Source organism: Rhea pennata, chromosome 4 (genome assembly GCF_028389875.1).
Source record: "Rhea pennata isolate bPtePen1 chromosome 4, bPtePen1.pri, whole genome shotgun sequence".
NCBI classification, from domain to species: Eukaryota; Metazoa; Chordata; class Aves; order Rheiformes; family Rheidae; genus Rhea; species Rhea pennata.
Window position 1 is genome coordinate 49,429,156 of NC_084666.1, and position 22,649 is coordinate 49,451,804.

Below are 22,649 nucleotides of genomic sequence, written 5' to 3' on the forward strand. Positions count from 1 at the left end.
GCAAAGAATTTTTAAAGGTAACATCTGTATCTTGTGTTCTTTTCCCAACAACAGTCCACTTCTCTTTCCTCTTATTGTCTCATGGTAACCATTTGCATATATTCTCTGGTGTCCAAGTTCATTTTCACTTTGATGTAATCAGGATATAATGTGCATTGTTATTTTACAATGTATTAGTAATCACTGTAATTAGTTTTTGTATTTCTCTTTGTGTTCATGGGATTATTTGATTATGTAGTTGGAATTTTCTTGGGAACCTCTGCCTCCCACTTTTGAAATAAGCTTTAGAGCAGTGTTGTGCTGTCCTATCGCACAACGGCTGTTTAACTTGGGATGAGATAAAACACAGCCAATGATTATCAGCTTTTCTTCACTGAGTAAGCAATCCTAGGTAACACGATCTAAGTTAGATTGGGTGAATCTTAATTGTATGTCTTATAAACATGTAGATACACTCACACACGCATGCATGCACACCCAAACACACCCCCTAATCAGTTCTGCTACTTCCCTTCCAGTATTATCTGCAGAAATTTTTGTAAAGGTATTGTACCAAATAATTTCTAATGTATAAATAAGTTTTATATGGTACACACTATTGGGTATTCTGAAGAAGAGGTACATTTTCAGCCTCAAGGGGAACAAAAGACATGGTATTGATAGCCATGGAGAATGTTATGCTTAAAGAATATGTGAAGCTTATATATTGTTAATTATTTCCCTTAAAACCAGACTTTTTCTAAACTTCGGCTGATGTTTTGATACCAAACCTTAGATGCAAACGATGAGATGGTCATCTAGAAGTAATTTCTGGGGTATTTCTATTTTGATGATTATAAAGAGATTGTTTGGCACTCTCATTTCTTGGAATGAGTGATACATTATTTAAAATACTAGAAATCTAGTTCCAAATGACAATTTTACATATTTTAATGGAAGTTGATTAAGGAATCATTAAAAAAGTAGAAAAGATGAAATGCCATTTCATAGGGGAAAAACTGTAGAGAAAGTAAACAGGAAAGCAAAATAGTAAATAGAAAAGAAAAATTAGATAAACAACAAAGAAATACTGTTCAACAAGGAGAGGGATGAGTTTGTAAATCAAAAGACAAAACCAGTGAGTGTTCAAGAATGAGAAAAAAGATATTTCAGCTTGGTTTCAGAAGACCACAAGCAGAGAAAAATCAGATGACCTCATCCAAAATGGTCAAGATCAGATTAAAAATGAAGGAGAAGTAAGAATACTAGATAAATGTGTAGAAGACTGCAGAAATGATGAAGAGGTAATGGGTTTCCTTCAGAAGTCAGAATAAAGTTCTTACTGTGTTGTGCAATGTGCTGACGTGTTTTATCAAGACATTCTGAAGTTACAGAACTTAGTAATGACAACGGACAGCATGAGAAATTCAGATTGCTTCCTAGTAGAACATGCATAATTTTTAATTTTGAGATAAAATATGCAAGAAATGAGGCTGAGGAAACATTCTTCAATTTGGTTTATACTAAAATAAAGAGCTATGAAGAGTTCCAAACAAAGTACTCTTTTGAGTAGTAATGTGGTTTTTCCAGACAACACAGGTGACTCACATAGGAGGTAGAATTTTCAATCAAGAAATTATTCCCCTTTGAAAGTTGGCTTTTCCCCAACAATTCTTCTGATAAAGATTGGAGATAAAAGGAGTTTATCTCCATCCTTTGATAAAAATTTTGGACATAGCATCATAGTTTCAAAATACTTAGAACTTTGAATTAAATCTTGCCTCTATAGAAATCAGGGTTTGGTTTTGGGTTTTTTGTTTTTTTATCCCTGGTGATTTCTGTGGGACACTCTACACCTAGAGGTAAGTGGTTTTCTCTTTCTTTTCCCCTTCTTCTTTCTTTGTTGAGCAAAGCTTACAAATTGCAGAACTCCCAAAAGTTAAGCAGTTGTATTCACACTTCTAGCTTAACCAAACATTCTTTTACCTGCTGCAGGATTTGTGGATCTTGACTTTCTTACCAACTACATTAAAATTCTTTTAAAAACATGATCTTTGGATTAAATTCACTTAGCAGCCACAAATACAGTAAATGAACAACCAAAATTTCAGTGGAATTTTACTAACTGTTCACATTCAAATCTGACATAAGCAGAGTTTTGGGAAGCAAATTCATTTAGTTCTGCCAGCAATAAATTCAGTTGTGAATCATATCGAAATATATTATACTTCATTATCTCTTAGATTTTTCACCATCTTATAGGCAACAGATACTTCAAACTCCCCTTAGGGAGAAGCAGTTTGATAAGAATTGTCAAGTACCCTTAAGTTTCAGGTCTTTACTCCAAATCAGTAGAGCTTTGGAATAATCTCCTGAGATTTTTTTTAAATGTACTTTTCTGAGAGAAGTATCTCTAATTCCATAGAAGCTCTCATTCTGTAATTTTGAATTGTGAATAATGCATTTTGTAATGCTGCTTATATTTGGGACCTGCAGCATTTGTTTTAATTTTAGAGATAGTCTGTGAAAAGATTCTCTGTGGGACTGCTAATTTCTGTGCACAGTAAATCATGGCTATTCATTAAGCTAACCAGTGAAATGGTAAAGAGTGGGAACTAAGTATGTTCCTCACCTCATAAAGGAGATTTGGGACTTTGAGTCTCCTCTGCTTTCCACATCTGTCCTGAGAGCAGTACCTTGATGGACTCTACATGTTCAAGATGTAAAATTATTTGTCCTTATTTTTTAACTGTGATAAGGTAATAAAAATAAGACTGTACATGAAAACTCCAAGCCTTTCTCATTAGTCTTACTTTAAATGTTTAAAATGGTAGTAAAATAACAGAGTGTTTTTTTTGGTAGTGCCCATCATCATAGTTGCTACCTGTTCTGAAAGTTGTCTATGCCTTTCCAGGTCTCAGTGGCTCAGGTGCACCCTTCTCCAAAACAAACGAATGCACATGACTGTAGGTTCGTTTTGCTCGCACTAGCTTCTGTCTTTTGATAAGTCAGTTTCTTACCTAAGTTTTCCATGTTTTATTGAAATATTTTTTTTATACAGAAATGATAGTAATTTACATGTGGTTTTGCTAGAGGAAGTTTTTGATCATGCTTTAATGTCAAATATTATATTTTCCCCTTCTCTTATTTCTTTGATTGAATATTTAGTAGAATTGGTGGTATTTTGCTTGTGGATAGCCCTTGATTTTTCATTATATTGTTATTGCCATATAAAATTTGTGAAAGCTGATGATAATCTAATATTTTGACTATGTTTTTTGTTTTAAAGGGCATTATGAGGAAATGTACAATAACCAGCTTAATTTGGCCTACTGCTTCAATGACCCTGGGGACAAATGGTTAAGGGATTACTTTTACGAACAATGCTTTAACACTGCTCAACTAATAAAAATTGATGGTGGGAAAAAAGAGGCACAAGCACATGCAAATATGGGCCTTATCTATGAGGAACAAGGTAAGTTATTGAGATTAAAATGCTACCTTATATCAGCATTCAGACAGTCATACTTGGTACTTTGTGTTTTATAACAGGGCATAGTATTTCAATGTAAAATTAATTTAGAGCAATATCTTAAAAGAAGTTTTGAAGTTGTCATAATTTTAATTTTTAGAGCAGCAAATAGAGAAGTAGACAGAGAAGCCTGTAAGTTTTCATAGACATTTTTCCCCTGTTGGCATTTCATCTATAGCTTGAAATTACTCAATCACATGGAAGACAAAACATAGTACAAAGTACAAAACAAGTACACAGGAAACATTCTTTAGCACAGAGTTTCTTTGGGCTGAATCTTATTTCCGTTAGCTATTTACCTGTTATTCAACAAGAGACTGGCAATGCTGCCTCAGGCTGCAGATGTTTGATCAGGATGGCATTTGTAGTTAGGCCAACTGTGTTGATTTAAAAGAGGCATGAACAGTTAAACAGTTTATTCCTGCCTGAACAATAGAAATTTTACACTTGGCTAAAATAGCCTATATTTTTGCGTTCTTTTTTAAACTACTTTCTATTTCTCTCACCTGAGAAGCACAGCCTGTTTGTTGGTACCTGAGTACCATAGTGGTGTTTGCTTCGGTTTATGCGTTACCTCAAACTCAGTTTCTTCATTCATGTATTCATGTAAAGATTTTCCAATGTTTGTATAAAATTCTATCATTTTGTGGGAAGAAAACCAATGAGTGAGCTTCAAGTACTGGGTAAGACCTATCTCCCGATTTTAATTCCTATATGTATTGAATTCCTTATCATTTCTTCAAATATATATTTTTTTTAATTTTGCTTTATGGATTGAAAACATTCCAACTTTGAGCTCAGCTAGTCTGCACTGGTTCGTTTCTCAGATAGAATAGCTTTTCTTAGAAGAAAAAAGATTCATAGAAATTGAAACATTTTGTGGAAGTAGTGTAATTCTGATTATTGTTTTGAATTATGAAGTTGTCCCTCAACATGCTTTCCTTTCTTTCCAGCTTGGTATCATTTGAACCCCTGATAAGCAATCTTTCTATTCCATAATCCAAATCCTTAGTTAAAATACTATATAATATACAGTTCCTAGGAGAAGGCACCTTTGGAACCTCACTGAGTGTATTTTTCTTATCTGACAGTGAGCTGTTGATAACCAGTGTGTATGTAGGGCTTCCTGCAAGTGCCAATTTGGAGTCACCTAACAATAGTTACAGGTGGACTGTGCTTCCCTAATGTTCTACAAGAACATTTTACGACATTTTATTTCTGTTCTTTTTCTTTTCTTTGTTTCTTTTCTTGCTTTTTTTTTTTTTTTCTGGATCTCTTTCTATACAATAGATAAATCTAAATAAAAAATAATAGATAATCTAAATAAAAGTTTGATTTAATGAGATAATGAGATAAGCTTGTGATGTGTTAATGTTGGTTGTAACACATTTTCATGTTTCCTCCAGATGCTTAGGAGTAGTCTGTTTGTTTGATTATTTATTCCAGTATTATTCCAGGAATTGAAGATAAACTAAATCTGGTTTCCCAGTAGCTGAGATGGCACTTGCTTAAAAATCATGACCAAATGATTTTCATTTTTGAGTAAAAAATGCTTAATTACGTTGTCTGTGTGATCCTTGAGAACAGAATAAAATGGTTTAAGTTGCTGGATAGTTCAGCCTTGTCACCTGGTCCTTCAGATACTGAAAAATAAAGTTGTTACAGGAAGGTGCATTAAAATATTTCTGTTTATGGCTTCAAAGGCTCATACTGAGTGTGACTCACCACTCTTATCTACCCACTACCCAAAACCTTTTTAACATTTCCTTCTTTTTATGATATGTTAAGCAAAAGTTCTTGAGTACTTAAATACCCTTAAACCTTCAGTACCATTACAAAAACACTTAAATAAAGTGCTAAAGTACACTTTGAGATGCTCAGAGGAGATGGGAAACTTTTATTTTCTTACTATAAAATATTTGAAATTTCCAAAAGAGAAATGTCTTGTTAACATTAGTAAAGAGAGAAAACAAGGTGAATGATCACTGTCCAGGGTAAAGCTCCATTAAATCTGTAGGGTTTATCTTTTGCAAATATTTTCTTTACATAGAAAGGGGTGAAAAAAATGAACAAACTGATAATGTAAGTCTAGAATTTGCTTTAAGGGACCACTGAGAAAAAGACAGTGGATGTATTTCATTTACTTTTTATTTTCAGAGAGTAAAAACTTAAATCACAAGCTGTGATAGAAAAAAAGTAAAAGTAATGAGGTTGATTTGGGATGGTATAAAATTACATGTGGATTAATGGTATTATAAGTAAAATTATAAACATACTTTTTAAGATAGATATGGCTTGTAAATTAAATAGTCACATTTTTTGTTCAGTTACTTCGTAATGGTGTAATCTGATTGTGAACTGAGTGAGTCAGATGCCTGCTTCCATACGCATGATATATCCATATGTACAGGATTGTGTGTGTGTATATATATATGTATGTGTATATATATATAAAGTGTATGTGTGTATGAAAATATACATATACATGTATATATGCTCCTATATAAATATATATAAGAATGTGTTTGTATGTGTACATATGTGAATGATGCCTGACATTTACATGATCCTTTGATCTGATTTAAATTGTCGTATCTATATTAATTCTGTTGATTAATACTGCAGTCAAAATATTTATTTTAATGGGAGTATGAAGTAATAGTGCAAAGACCAAGACAAGAATAGATATTAGTGTTATGAAAGTTCATACATGCATCCTTTGGGATGTAAATATACCAGCTCTTTTCATATCTTTCATTCAACAGTTTGATTTTTTTTTGTTACTTTTTAATGGAAGCTAACATAACACTCCTAATATATGCTTAGGAGTGATTGCCTAGGAATGTAAAGTTAAACACATATTTTTGTAAAGATTGTTGTTTGTCTTACAAGCAAATTGAAAATTCGATAGGTAAATTTTGTGTAATCAAATTTAAAGTTTTTTTACTTTCAGCCTGGTCCCTGTCCTAGTAGCTGGAAGTAGATCTAATATTTACTAATTTTTAAAGCTAAATATTTGAAGTGTTGGCAGTGTAGACTTCGGTCATGGTATTTGGATGGGGATGATTAGTGGCTGTCAGTACATAAGAAAACAATAATAATAGAGTAGCCTGCTACAGACACAAATGGAACACTGTGCTTGGAACAAACATTATTTCAGTGGCAGTTCTTTGCAGAATGAGATTTTTACTTCTTCTTTAAGAAACTCTCTGTATAAAATAAAATCTCTGCTTATGAGTTACCCAAATGAGAAAATTAAATACATGAGAATGAGGATTACCGTAGAGTGTTAGATTATGACACAAGTCAATGAGCTGTACTGACTGCATAGTTTGGCTTCCATCTGGGAGCTGATCTTGAACGGTTTTATTCATTTAGTTACTAGTTATTTCCTTATGTAATTATTAAACATGATGTCACTTTATTGTCACACTGAAAAAGCAATGTCATATTTTTGTATCTTTTCTCACATTAAGTCCAATATTATATATCATCCAAGTCAGCACAGACTTTGTGGCAGAATCTCAGTTAAGGCAAACTCTTTTCACACAATATTTTTATTCCTGCGCTTTGGATGGATTTTTAGAAGTATTAAAATGCTAATCAGAATCATTATTATAAATGCATATATTATGAAAATATTTATTATGGTCTGAGGACCAGCTGTGATAGTTCTACTGTATTAGTGTAAATTCTGCTGAAGTTAATTAGGAACTTCAGATTTACACTGTTGAATCTTACAGAAGAAACACAATCTAAGTGCATTTATAAAGTTGATGGCTAGTGTTAGTTTATATAGGTTCTTATGCTGCCAGGGCTCATCATTATAGTATTTGAGTGCTTTCTGTTGTGTATTAAATGGTTAACATCTACATGAAATGTTGTAGATCTTAAATATATGCATCCCAAAGTTTCAGATAATTTACATGAGTGACAAAAGCAGCGCAGGGGAAATGAGGAATTTGTACTTGTAAGAGCTATTTCCTACCAGTATGTTATAATAAAATTAGATAGAATATAGGTCTATATTATTCAAAAACATAAAGAACAAAGAGACATCCGAAAGTGTACTTATTCTAAATGCCACCGCAAGTAATAAACGGCAGAGGACGGGATATGTGTGCATGCACACACACACATGCATAGACACACATATACCCCTATATATGTATGTGCATGGTAGCGGTTCCCAAACCATTAGGAATCACAGAAACCAATATTTCAAATGCTAATATTTCAATCTTAATGTGAAGCAACACTGTTTTTATGAGAGAAGCTTGAAGGCAGCCAGTTAACTTACCTGTTGTTATTTTTTCAGTACAGATGCATGACTTCCTTTAAGGCCATGGAGGAGGGCTTCTGGAGGAAGCCATGAAAGGCCTCATCTCTATATTCTTATATAAATATCCACGCTCTCCCCTAAATGATGCAAGGATACCTTACAGAGGTTAGCAGCCAAGACGAGCATCCACAGGCTGTGGTCCCTTTCCTGTGTTAGTAAATTACACAGTGCCTGGAGGTGTCCGTGGGCACTGCAGCACGGATCAGTGCCGCAGGAGTGTTAAGAGCAGTCCCTTACATGCTTTTAGCTTATTCCAGGTTATATTTCCCTCCTCTCCCCTACCATTGTTTGTGGCACAATTTGGCAGTTAGAGTGTTACAGGGACTAATCCTAATAGGCAGTTTGCATGCAGCCACACTGTTTTGAAGGATAAGAGCATTTACTAGCTAGATGCATTTTCCGTACCAGTTGGTTGCATTGCTTGGAAACATTCGTGGATGCATTTAAATAACTAGTTTAGAGGTAGCATGGGTAACAGTGGAGTCCAATGAATGAAACCTCCCAACATATGCCAAATGTAAACCAGTACTGTGCCAGAAACTGCATGTGCCCTGGTATGAGAGCACTGAGGTGCATGAAAATTATGCCATTAATCTCAATGTGACGATGACTTGGAATAAGTCTTATAGGTCTATAAGATTTATATGCTGCTAACACATAAAGATCAACAAAAGTAAAAGCAATACTTTTCTGAAATGCTTACAGACTAAGAAGACTAAAGGCAGAAAGAACTAGAAAGAGAAGAATGCTGTATGCCATGCAGATAACAATGTTAGATATCTCATGTTGATTACTATAGCATCCAGCAAACCCATAAACCCATTAGGCTTTCCTTATCTGTTTTTAGATTGCAAAGTTTAGAGAATTCCTGACCAAAGTCTCCTTAATCACTTCTAAAGTTAGTTTAGATATTTCAAAAAATCTGCCATATTTTCTAAATTAATGGAGACTTTTTTAGGTGTTTAGTTTTAAGCCAATTCTGCTTTCATTATAAGGAATTTTGAAAACTTATTGCTTTTCAGAAGGAACAATGTAATGACAGAGCTGAATATTTCTGAACTTCCTCTGCACTCCCCCGCATCCCCAAAGAAAAGCTAATAAATTGGACTTAATTTATGAGAAAGATAAAGGGTTTTTTATCTGTCATCGTGCATAAAATATGATTTGTTTTGTATATTAGAAGTTGATGCAAACTCTTCTGGTTGGAAGACCTACTGTATACAGGGGACCTCTAAGTTAAAACAATTTGTTGTGAAAAAAAATTCACAGAGTACATACAGACTTTGGCAATCCAGATTAAGACCAAGGAGTAGGAATTCTACATATCATTTTACCATACAGTTCAAATTAATTTAAAGATTTTAATCAAAGCTTTATAGAAGTAAAGTGAAATATTCCTGTTGACTTTCGTGGGCATTTAATTCAAGCTCTTGAAGTTCAAGTGTTAATTACTTTTGATCTATTTGAGAAACAACAGTTTAAAGTCAGTTGCATAATCTTCTTGCTTTGGAACACAAAAATCTAAACTAATTGTTAAATTGTTAAACGGGTCCCATTTAATCCATTGCTAAGAAATTGTTGTTTTTACATTTTGAATTGTTTACAGCTAGCATTTTTCAACTAAAAATTCTAATTATATTTATGTTGTATAAATAATTGAGAGAAACTCCGCATACAATCCTGTTTAAATGTGCATATTTCCTCTGCACAGATACTCACGAATGTATGCGGAGTTTCTCTCAATTATTTATACAACATAAATATAAACAGGATTTCTCCAATTGGTTTGCCTTCCAATAGAAATAATTGATATTTAGATTTTTAAAATTATAAAAAGAATTTTAATATTGCAACGTGAAGTACTACAAAGGTTTAAAATTGCTAGGAGATTCCTAAGTCTATCCAGAATAAAATTCACTCATACCATGAATGTTCCACATGAAGCTTCTACATTTACAGAGCTTTCTGCTGTTATCTGTCTGCCAGGCCTACTTAAACAGCAAATCCTCACTGTGTTGTATAGTGTAGAAATAAAAAGTGTTGCTTTACAGTCTGATTGCAAAATTAGAAACAGCTGGTAAATACAATAAACCAGTGGGACAACACTTGTAAGTAGTGATGAATTTCTTCCTTACTACAGCTGGAGTACAGAACTGGTATTGATAACAATATTGCTGTATTTTATAAACCATTCAACCTGCATATTTAATGTTGTTGTGTTTCCACCATAAGGTGTGTAGCAAGTATCTAGAGGTCTCCATACTGTTATATTCGCTAGTGCAGGTTTGACAGGGAAGGAAGAAAATGTAAAATATATCCCTGTCCTCAGAGCTTTATTTTCAGAAATAAAATCCAAAACAGCAGCTCAGAATAGCAGATAGTAGCTATCAAGGTCTTTTTGGTTTCATCTGCCCTTGATTCTGTGTTAGAGCTTCTTTTTGTAAACAACTTCTTTTGTTTCAGAATATCCAGGTAAGTTTGTGACTGGTGAAAAAAAAATAATTCATCCTTTTCTTTCTTATCCTTTCTTCATTTTTATAATGGGAATTTTCATACTGTGGAGTTCTTATGAATTGCTCAAGGTTGGTTGAAGCTCACTCCAAATCTAGTTGGGGTCAGACTTGTTTCTTTTATAGTGTTCATGAATTGGAGAAAACATGTGGTATGTTTCATCTGAGTCTTTTAATCTTTCTTTGTAATATAGCCAGGATCCGGTAGTAACAGAATACCATTGTTTAAGCATGGTATTCCCCTCTGCCCTTCCCAGGTTGCATATCCCAGATTACTCAGCTTTAAGATTTGTTCCTGGTTGTGATTATTTATTCCAAACTATTCTGCACTTTTTCAGAAAAAATTCAAACCTGAAAGCTGATCCATCTGTCTCCAAATATAAAGCTTTGGCTACCTAGCCCTATTGCTAAATTGTATCTTTAAGTACACATAGAGGCATGTGCTTAGAAAGTCTCCACACTAGTGAACTTTAGAGACAGAAAGAAGCGTTTCCTTAATGGGAAATGGAGTACTGCATATCTGGTTTGACTATGTAAAACACTTTCTGTCACTGATTTTCATTGTATAAACTGAAGCTAACTCTTGTTTTTCTGTGTTTGTACTATTTCGTAAAGCACTTGTATTGTTTTTCTAGTTGCTTAAGAATTGAATACATGCGTTAGCTAGGAGAAGTTTGATCGGAGAGCACAATTTGAAAGATTTAAAAAGCCATTTTGTAGGAGATAAGGTCTTCAGATGTGATGCTTTTCTCTGTCAGTCAGTGGCTAGGTAGAAACAATGATACATCCAGGTAGACAGATTCTTGAGGAGGACAGATTTAAAAAGTTTATTAAATATTTGAGCTCATCCACATGCAGAATATCATTCACAGATAAATGACATCCCATTATTGCAGTGGTGTTACTGGTATTGAATTGGCCATTACTGTGTTGGAATGATGTTACAGAAATAAGGTGTGTTTTCAGTTCAAATTAGTATACTCTTTAACAAAGTCTGAGAGAAGCTTCTGCGTATGCACCAGGAACACAAAAAGGGCCTCTTGAACTTATCAATAAGTATTGTTCATATAATACATTTTTGTTCTTGTTTTTTTAAAAACGTGTTGGTAGACACTGTAGATGTTCTGAACAAGAAAACTCAATGAGAATTCTGCAGTTTGTACTCCTTGTGTGTATTAAACACAAGAAAGTAATAATATCCTTTGCATTAGGAAAAAGTAAGCAGGTTTGTCAAAAGCCTTCTTAGTGCTTCCACCATTGCTACCACTTCCTTAACCTAAGGAAGATTCAAATGGAGAATCTGTCAGTTTTAATATAACATCTAGGGAAAAGTCTATATCCTTGCTTTGTAATGAAAAGCTTTTCAAAATAGTCACAGCAGTACAATGGTATTGATTCTAATCTTTGTAATTTGAATTTTTCTTGAAAGTTTTATGACCTGTATCAAAGACATCTTTATTTAGTTTCTGTTCTTTTGTCTTTAGTGGTTGTGAAGTTCATTTTCAAATAGTTCCTAAAATTGCTGAAAAAGCATTGCTGTTGTTTACATTGAACTTTGAGAGGTAATACATCAAAAATATTATAGAAAAAACATTTTGTTTAATGTTCAAATGATTTGTTTATGTATAAATTTCTATAAGAATTGTATTTTGTCATTCTTTTGTATCAAATGTTGCTCTATTTGCTTTATATGTATGTTCTTAAGACTATAGTATTTAATGAAGAGATCTTTTTAAAGTATTGATAGCCATGAGTAAATTATACCATGTTTGATCTGTGTTAAAGATTCAAAGTCCAAGGTCTCTGAATAGAACTTAGAATAAAAATGTAATTAGGTTACATCCCTGAAGTCTGATATATCTTTAAACAGGACTGCAAATGAAACTTTATTAAAACTTCAAATGAATTATTTCTTTGCTTTTTTAAATTCTTTTTCCCTCTCTTCTCTTTCATGTCTATTACTGACATTGCTGCTTGTATTTTACCTGTCTTTTCCAGGGTGTTTTAATTATTTACTGCTTAATGAGTAGGACTGAGATGAAGCTTCATTCCAAGCTGCCCACTCACTAACAGATTTTTTGCTTCAAAGCTTTGTAAGGTCTTGGACTACTGCAGCTGAACTTGCAGTTGTCACCATATTAGATAAACTTTACTGGAGGCAGTGTTTTTCCTCTTAGTAATTGATAGAGGAAATGCTGTTTCTGCAGATGCCTTCTCAGTGAGTCTGAGATTTGATGGGAGTAAAGCTAGTGTCAGTGGGATTATATTTATCTGAGCCATTATCAGCAGTGTTTAGAAGTCATATGTAAAGCAAACACCATGAAACTATTAATAAAAATATATCTTACTTTTCAGAGAATCATAAAATAATTCAGATTAGAAGGGACCTCAGGAGGTCATTAGTCCAATCTCCTGCTCAAACCATCCTTTTGAAGTAGATTATCTGCATAATAGAGCAGCTCCAGTGCATTGCATCTGATACAATGTTTATTCTTGAAGACTGTGGAAAGTAAGGGAGTGGGAGTGGAGGTAGAATCTGAATAAAATATAATCACCACAAAAACACAGTTTTAATGTGAGACAAGAATTTGATCTGAATTAGCAAAAAATGAAATTTGCATTGAAACTAATCTGTTTCCGTGACACTTTCCTTATTTGAAAGATAATGATCATACATCCTTTGAAATTAAATAGCAATGTAACTTGTTTTCGTGTAGTTAGATCAAGCTAAAAAAAAACCTTAAAAACAGAACCGCAAAGTATTTGCCATGCTTCATTGTTCATCACTGCATTTTCATCTCCATCCCTTCTCTGCATTTGTATATCTGCCTATAAACACTGAAACATTTGTAAAATCTTCAGAGTGAGCTGAGTGCAGACCTGTTCTTATTCAGAGGCTGGAGCCTTAGATTGTAAGCTTACTAAATGTATTTGGCATTTTAGGTAGTCTCTGTACATAGGGAACACCTTATTGATGCTTTACAAATATGAAAGGAAGGAAGGCTTACATGTTATCGGAAAGCAAGAATTTTCTTCTCTAAAATGAGTATGTTGTTATTTAGCTGGTGTTCAATGCTGAGTTTGTAATGGCCTCCTCTAGATTGAATTTGGTGTGTATCAAATAGTGGTTTTTTTATATGTAGTCAAACAAGTCAGATATAAAGCATCCGACAAATGTTGTTTTCATACAATATGTTAACTTCCAAGAGATAAAGTAGTTCTAATTGTAAATCAAAATCTTCCATCTGAATTCCTTTCGGTATGGATATGGATCAGGAGAGTTAATGGAATTTCCATAGGTGACCTGTTTCGTAGCTTTTTTTTTTTTTTCCTGGAGTTGGATGCAGATCTTAAAAAGATATATTTTTTATTCCAGTTTGCACTTAGGTGAAATATTGCTAAACTAGTTTGTGCAATTTTCTTGTGTTAAAATTTTCAAAGATTCTGGATTCCACCTAACCTTCTACAAAAATACCTTAAATATTAGCATTATTTCCACAATTAAGTGTAATGCAAATGGGAAAAATCACTCATATAGTGTAGTTTCATTGGCCATTATATATGTGACTGTAGTACACATAAGTGGAAATGTATTTTATATGGAGAGCTGAAGCAATTCCTTAAAGACAGTAACCACTATCTAACTTTTCTAACTTTAGTTATGTTTCTAACTTTAAGAGTTGTTCAAGGGTCACATTTGGCATGAAATCAGTCTTTGATTTATTATTGTCTTTCATGTATATCCATATGCTGTCAATCTTTTCTCACTCTATGTCAAGTATATGCAGGCTCACTGGGGATACAGTATTGAGAGAATCATGTCATTGACACCAGTTTTTCATTGCGGAGTTTCTCTAAGTAGCGGCAATTGCTGTTTGGCTAGGCAGTAGCTGTTTGTCTCAGAGAAAATCTGGGAAGATTTTCTGGAGAGCCAGGAGCAACCTGAAAAGGCCAGGAATGAATCCAGATTTTTGAGGACACAGTGGCTGGTATTAACTGCAAAGAAAGCAAGAGGAGAGTATGTGTTGCTGCCCCCTCCACAATAGTACCTGTTCCTCCAGTGCGTCTTGTTCTTTACTCTTTCTTGTAAGAACAATAATTTTTTTCATGGCAGTTCCTCTTCTGGTAATGTGCCCTTCAGTTAATTATTGTTGGTCTGCAGTAAATTATCCCAAAAGTAGTTGTCATCTCAGCTGCTTATGGGAGGCCCTTTTTTCTTTGCAATTCTATAGTATTAGTAGCAGCAGAAAAAAGGGAAGGAAATTATAGAGCAGATAGGGAACCAGAGAAATTAGTAAGTGTTACTATAGCTCCAGGTTGCTGTAGTACTTACTGCCTGCCTCTGAAGCTGGGTGTATAGTCAGACCCAACTGAATGGCTTTACCTATGACACAGGCCTTACTGATTGAGGTGGTAGCATGTGAAATATGCAGCATTTAACAAGCTCGCCTTCCTGCTCAGCTGTCGTCTTTTAAGCGACCCCTGATAGTTCTAAAAAGCTGTTTGGCTGGCCAGGAAGAGGAAGGTGCAGTATCTCCTTAGGGTGACATTAAGAGACAAGTAGTTGCCCAAGTGGCCGTCATGCTGAAGCAAGAAATTATCTCTTGATCATGCATGTAGTGGTAGAGATAGTTCAGGGCAAATGATCATGTATTTCTCTCAGAACACGTATTAGCATTTCTGATTCCTGAGATACATTATTGTTTTGTTTGCTACTAGGTTTCTTTTGAACTGTATTCCAGTTTATCTGTACTCCTCTATGTAAAGATGCAACTTCAGGGCACATATGTGATCTGTTCAAAAAGGAAAAGTATTTGTGTGCTCAGGTTCAGACAGTAGAGAAAGGTAAGTCTCCCCAGAATCCTGGAAGCCACAGCGTTGCTCTGGCTCATCGTCAGAGCCATCGGAGGCTGCTTGGACCTTTTATTTCAACTGTGATACGGGAATTATGGGAATGCGGTTTGTCCTTCCTGGTCCAGGCTGTGTGCCCATACTCACATTGGCCGTGTGAATTAGCCAATCATCTGGCCCATTTTGCCTTTTAGAACAAAACAGACTTGTGGTCCACCCAAGAAGTCACAGCCACCCACCTTTCCATCAAAGATTGTGTACAACCTCCTCTATTTATTTATGGTACAATTACTTTCTTGCAAAATAAAATTGCAGCCTTATTTCCACAAATTATCCCTGCTTTTGAGGTGTCAACCCTCTAAGCAACATCTTTTAGAGCATTTTTTATAACATAATACGTTGATGTGATATATCATAATGTATTGTAACCAATCCTACTATGAATCTTGTAATATGCACTGCCCTCTAGGTGAGTATTTTGAGTATGTGAGCTTTGAGGCAAGTAATTCAGGTCCTCAGAGAACTGGATTATATATGATCTAGTTCTCATTGGATTCATATATATATACATATATATATATACACATATAATATATATATGTATATGTATGTGTGTATATATATGTATATATATATGAATACATACATATATATATATATATTTTGGGCAACAGATGCTTGCTTAACTAATATCAGCAGGAACAAAATATCTTTTCTTTAAACTGCAAAACCAAAGATTAGCCCAGTAGTTCATGAACCGGCTGTGAGAGCATAAAATACCATCATCCTTTCAAGCCAGTGATCTGCTTCCTATGCTTACTTCTTTTCTTTGCATACCGGTCTCCAAACACAAAGGCCATGTTTCAAGTTGTGTGATGCTCAGCTTTCCTTTTGTCTCCTTCCTTCCAAGTCTCCAGCTTTCTACTTCTCAGGCAAGCTTTCAGTTGACCTTGAGCTTCTCAGACTCTAGGGAGAGATCTGATGGTGTTTAGTCAGATTGGGGAAACCATCAGAATATCTCCTGGTGAGCCAGCATGTTCATTATAATATTGTTATGAACTGCGTGTGTCATTTTACTAAAACTCCCTATGGAATCTTTCTTAAGAATAACATTATCAGCCTCTGTCTAGTAAATAAAAATAACTATTCTTAATCTTAAAAATTCTCACCGTAATTATTGTCTGATAATCAGTTGTGTTTCAGAGGAACCTTACAGAGTTATGGAAAACCAAATTTTCATCTTAAATCTTTTTCACGTTTTTTGTCTTACTTTTGCAGATAGCTGCATTGACTTGGATTCTTGCATCCAAGATCAAACCCAATGACTTCTGTACAATTCATTTTACCTTGGGAGTCCAGGTTGGCACACTATTTACTGAAGGAGAAACATATTTTATATTTTTGTAAGCTTTTTATTCTACCTCCCACACATCTCTGTGAAGGACTAACCAAAGCCTCTGTAAATTGTGACAGATTCTTAACTATTTCGACATGAATAGTGCTACCACAGTTATCATCACTGAATGTAGGAAACTGAAAAATAATATAAATAGTTCTAGCAGTTAAACTAAAATATAAGCTTGTATCTTTTAAAATGGTAATAGCATTTTTTTTTCTTTTAACTACAGTTAACTATTGTTTCAAATAGATTTTATATCCACATTGTACAATGAGTAAGTTACTACGAAAGATGTCATCATTTGAGATTAAAATATACTATAACTTACTTAAAGCTTTATTGTTCCTTTAGGTTGTTGTTCTAAGCTAAATTGGAATATTTTCCAAAGTCCTCAACCAATGTTTACAATTGAGAACCAAATGCGCTTTCTACATGTACTAATGCTGCTAAAGAAATGTGCCTAATGACCTATAATTTTTTTTTTTTGGTGGCGTTGTCTCTGTGGCATTATTTTCATTGATTAATGTATAAGCTAATAGAAAAGGAAATCATTGGGTGCTCTCAATATTGCTGAGGCATGAAGCTAGAACAGGTTAGGCACTGCATTTTGCAGATTGTGACATTTTAAGTTACCTGTACACTACTGGAAGCAATCTATGGACCTAATTAACATCCCACCTAATTAATGTCAGGGCTGTATATAGAGAAATCTTGACAGATTTGCACTGCATTTATTTATTAAGTATCACATTATTCAAATTTGCTATCTTTAATTTCTGTATTGAAAACTTCAGATTTGTGTGCTGTTTTCTTAAGTGGGACTAACTCTTCCTCTCCCCCCCCCCCCCCCCCAAGTAATCAATGCACTGCTGAATGAGTTCATTTTAATGCACTCAATCATGCCTCTAATGTTTGTAGCTTACGGGCGCAAGCATCAGTAATGCAGGAATGTTATATGGCTTTAGTTTGGGCCATTTCATAAAATATTCATGGAATCAAAAATGTGCATCAAAATAGCGGCTGGAAGAATTACATTTATGTGCCTGCTTTTATGGCAGCTTCACATTTAAACCCATTTGTGTTAATATCTAGTCAATCTTTCTACTTAAAAAAAAAAAAAAAAAAGAAAAAGGCAAATAGTAGTCACCATGTATACCCTCTTTGGTTGAAATCTGTCCAAGGTATCTATTATGATACAACAAATGTATACTTTTGGAGTATGTTTTAGGAAGGAGAATTATAAAGGAAGTTCTAGATAACATGAAAACGTTTCTCTTTATATTTACAAAATTACATTGAGTTCTTTTGCTTGAATGAACATACTTGGTTTTTGTGACTTTTAAGCAACACTAATTCAGTTCAGTGAAAACTGTAGCACAAATCTTTGTGCATACATATGTAGTGGCTATGAAAATAGGAGTAATTTCTAAAATTTGATATTGTTAGTGGCCAAGTAATAGCTTTATATTCACATATTTGTTTAAAACTTATCTTTTACTCTTAAAAGTATGTTGTAACACCCATTTCCCTCTCATATTTAAGATTAAACAATTGTGGATAGAGTTTGTTTTGTTATACCCTGAGTTCCATTAAACTATAACATTTTATGTGGTACTATATGTGTTGTTAGAATTACATTTCTGTTTTTTGATTCCATATATAAAAGGGGAAGAGTTATCAGAGATTCTCAAACACCTACTTTAGAATATATTGGGCTAATTTCTGAATAATATTAGGGAAAATAAATTTTCAATTATTCAATAAAATTCAATATTGTTAACTGAATATAGCTATATTGCTTGTATAGCATTTTGCAAATAGATTTTTCAAATATAGATTTCCTAGAACACCTTCTGGGATTGTCCTGGAATTCTTGAAGCAATATAAAAGATACTCTTCTGCAAACTATTCTAAGTCATTCTCCTACTCAATGTTCTTCTTTTCCCTTTCTTTGTTTTTTTTTTTTTTTTTTTTTGCTTTTGTTCTTTCAATTCATAATAAAAACTGTTTAAAACTCTACCTTGTCACTATTTAAATGATACTAAAATATTCTTACTCTGAGATGTTCTGTAATTGGCTTATCCTTTCTCTCAGTGCTTTTCAAGGTAGCACTACCTATCTGTACATGTGTGTAACAGTTGCAATAGCTCAGTATTTAAAAATTAAAATGCACTGGCCAAGGCAATTCCAGCTGAGTCAACTCATCGCAGTGAATAAACTCTCCATCCCACTGAAGACATTATTTTCCCATAAGCATTTGAGCTTCACGTGAACATTATGGGTTAAGAAGTAGGTTGATACGTCAGTTGCCAATGAGGATGAGGGATTTCAGATTGTTTTGGTGGAGGAATGAATTCCAAAATCTAAAATGTTTTACCTTTCATGAGTTTGAGAGGTCTACTGATTGCAAATTGTTAGTATAACCTGAAAAAGTCTTCAGTAAGCATTTAAAGGCTGTAGGTCAGGAATTCCATCTCTCCCTTGTTTAGGAAACTAATAGCTATTTTTAAAATTACCTTTTTCCTTTTTTTTTTTGTACAGCATCTTCTCTTTTACTTTTCTGTGATCAGGTTGTCAGATTATATTATTTTTTACTTCACAATCCTTATTTCTTCATAATGCAATAGAGTCCAACCTGTTTTAATTTAGTTCCATTTGAATACTACCAGATACAATACACTGCTTTTGTAGAAACTTGATGAAGATGGATTATTCTCTAAAGAGGTTTCATAGAGATCTGGCAGAAGGGATGTCAGGTCAAGGCTCTTACGATTAGGTTAACTCTTAAGAACTATGGGGTACATGGAATATTTGAGTTCAATTTCCAGCGTGGCAGAAACTTTCTCAAGAGGATGCTGCAAGTGATGGGGCATGGGTAAGAATTATCATAGTGGATAGTTCTAACGGTCTAAACAGTAGTTCTGAGATATGCACATATTCTTTACAGGAATGTTCTGTCCCTTTAAGAGATTATATTTCTAAGCCATAGGAAAAAAATAGATACTGTATTTGGTTTCAGATTACTGATGCAGGTGATACCATTCATTTGCTGCTTTCTGTTTTTACCAGAGGTTTTTGAATTACTCATGAATCAAAGTATACATTCTTATTTCAAAGAGTCCATTACACATCTGGCAAAGCTAGATCGCATAAATGCATGGCAATATCCTTTCAAGCAGATAATCAGTTGGTTCATAGACATTGGGGAGAATTCCAAGAAAGAAGCTCTCTGCACTTACGATGGTCCAAGAGGATAAAATGCTAGCTATTAGTGTTAAACTTCAACTTAGCTTTACATCATTTGTCACAAAGCCAACACTAGCTTCCTCACTGATATCTGAAATTTATTTAGCAACTTGTGTAACTGGAATTCTGTTGATCTGTGAGTCACTAAGCAGTTAGTGAATAGGCAGAACCTCAAATGCTGTTCGGAAGCCTCTTTAGACTGGAAAAGAGTTTTGCTTTGCATTTGGTAAGTCTGTTTCTCTGTCTTATTTCCTGTTACATTAACTCTCAGTGGATCCTTAAACTGCTTGTACTGGTTGCGATAGTTTCGCTTCACATTTCTGTCAACCTAGCATCTCTCGTTCAACTCTCTTAGGTCAAGAACATGGTATTTTGGAAAGAACATTATACATATTGCCCTGTCTATTTGCAGGGTCTGGTAGCTATTTTGACAATAAGATTTTTTTCCAATGCTTTGGGCCATCTCTACAACACCTTCCCCTAACTAGTGGAACTGAATGGGATGCTGACGGGATGTCTACCCTTTTACCTGACACTTCAGTCTTTGACACTTTGTTGCATCTTCTGAGATGTTCATATGAATCATAGGTTGCAGAGGCCTAAAATGATTTGTCTGTAACACTGACTTAATTTAAATTAGTTGCTTTGAAAGAGAATTTTCTTGGGCTTGTCATTTTTAATTGAGCTCCTTTTAGTCATTAGAGAAGCATAATATGAAAGTTTAATTCTATTAAAACTAAGGATTATACTTTATACTACAAAGTTGAAAATATGGTTATAAAAGGAAAATACTTACAAATCTAAATTAAGCTTAATAACAGGGATCTGTCACAGCTATTCCACTGTCTTGGGTTGGCAAGGTGTTTGAAAACTCTAAAGTATATTACTTCAGGCCCAATTAGGTTGTAAGGCTACTTATTGCATTAGTAGTTCCAGTACTGCTCTTCCAGTAAACTTACTATATAAATTCACCAGTTTGCCTATCAATAGTTGTTGAATGAATTGCTTTGCATATAAATCTATTTTATTTAATTAATTTATTTGAATAAAGTATTTTTTCTGCAATTTTGGTACCTCTGTTCTCCTCATTTTAAATCTTTCAGCACAGGTTTTCATTATGGAGAAAGGAAGTTGAGGAACAGTTTGAACTGTAATAATTTGTGCACAGGTGTGACTTTGAAGTATGAGATCCACAAAGGCTATATTCGTGATCCTATAATAGATCTATCTTCTGAAAAATTCTGACTTTGCATCCTTGGGATCATACATCCTCACCCTGTGAACTACAAGGGAAAGCTAATCTCAAAACCTCCCTATGCTTAATGTTAATTGACTTGTACTTTATGTGATGAGTTTGAATTTGGATATTAGTGGTAATTGTAAGATATGACATTATTTTCCAGTGATCTCTAAGTTATTTATTGAAGATTCTTGAAAAATTTTTGAAATGATTGGAGTACAACTTACTTTTTAATGCAAAAATGATTATATACTAATAGCTTTTCAAAAATGTTGTGGATGACTAGTTGTAATTATGATTTATTTTCAGGTCATATCATGAAAGCTGCTGAACACTATGAAGCATTTTATGAGTTAACAGTGGGTTCGACATGGAAGGATGAGACAGGCCGTACTTACAATTCACTAGCATGTGAATATCTCTGGAAAATGTATACAATTCTAGCAGACAAAATGCTAGAAGATAAAGAACACCAACAGGCCATCAAAACACTAACAAAAGCTTTAAAATTGGCAAAAGAAGGTAGGCTGAAAATAACACTTTCACATTCCTTTATTTGATGTGCATGCCATGATTTTTTCACGAATAAAGTGAAAATTGTGAAGTGTTTGACAGTGATTATTTCCTCTGAAATTTAAAGACAAATGCTATCAATGCACTTCCAATCTCACTAAAACAGCAAAGGTGCCTGAAGGCTTTATCTAACCAAAAAAAAAAAAAGAAAAAGTTTTGTGGAAGTAATAGTATGAAAGAGTGAACCTATAATCAGAAGGTGTAGTCACTGGTGGAAGCTGAAATTCTGATTGGCTAGTTGCTGCCGATTTGACAATTTTTGAATGATGATACCAGTTACCTTCTCATTCTATATAGGTATTTAGTAATTGTGAAAACAGAACAGTTTTCTATTGTTAACAAAAAAAAAATCATCTTTGTACCATAACACATGTAAATAGTTTTAAACTTAAACTTAGAAAATGGATGATGGCTGAGGGAAGCTTTGTCCATGTGTGAATAACTTCAAAAACTTCTGGAGAAAGTAGAATGGCATTTATGCCACATGACATGCTGTGGGGTGTTGATCAGGTAGAATAGAACTGCTCCAGAGCAGTTATTGTATTGCTCTGGAGTACTGTGCCCTCCAGAGCACAGTATTGCACAGGAAAGGGAACAGAAATGAGAGTGCAAGTCTTCCAAGTTCATTTTAACAGAATATGCATTGTTTTCGAGATTTTTGAGGTAACTTAGTACTACTTGTTTGTCAGAAGATGCTGTTAGGGGTCTGCTTCTATAGACCTGCTTTTCCTGGAAGAATGGTTGTAGAAGTGCTTTGGAGAAGCAGGGTAGAAGATCTTGAATAATCATCTTTTCCAGGCACAGCAATTCAAGAGCTTTTCATAGTATTCCTGAAGAGGAATATTTTGAATATGAATTGCACATACTATTACTATATAATATTAATTCAATATTTATCACTGGATACATTAGTTTTTCAAACTTAATAATGTATGGCCAGTGTTAATCTGTTAGCCAGTCTACAAGTAGTAATTGGG

The 22,649-nt window shown here is 34.0% G+C and overlaps 1 protein-coding gene across 1 annotated transcript in view; it reads left to right on the top strand.

Annotated features, from left to right (window-relative positions):
- TTC29 (tetratricopeptide repeat domain 29) overlaps window positions 1–22,649 on the top strand; it is a 127,984-nt gene that overhangs the window by 27,985 nt on the left and 77,350 nt on the right. The window contains exons 4-5 of the mRNA XM_062574759.1: window positions 3,269–3,454; window positions 21,409–21,621. Of these exons, the coding sequence (XP_062430743.1) occupies window positions 3,269–3,454; window positions 21,409–21,621 (399 nt within the window). The remainder of the gene's footprint in view (window positions 1–3,268; window positions 3,455–21,408; window positions 21,622–22,649) is intronic.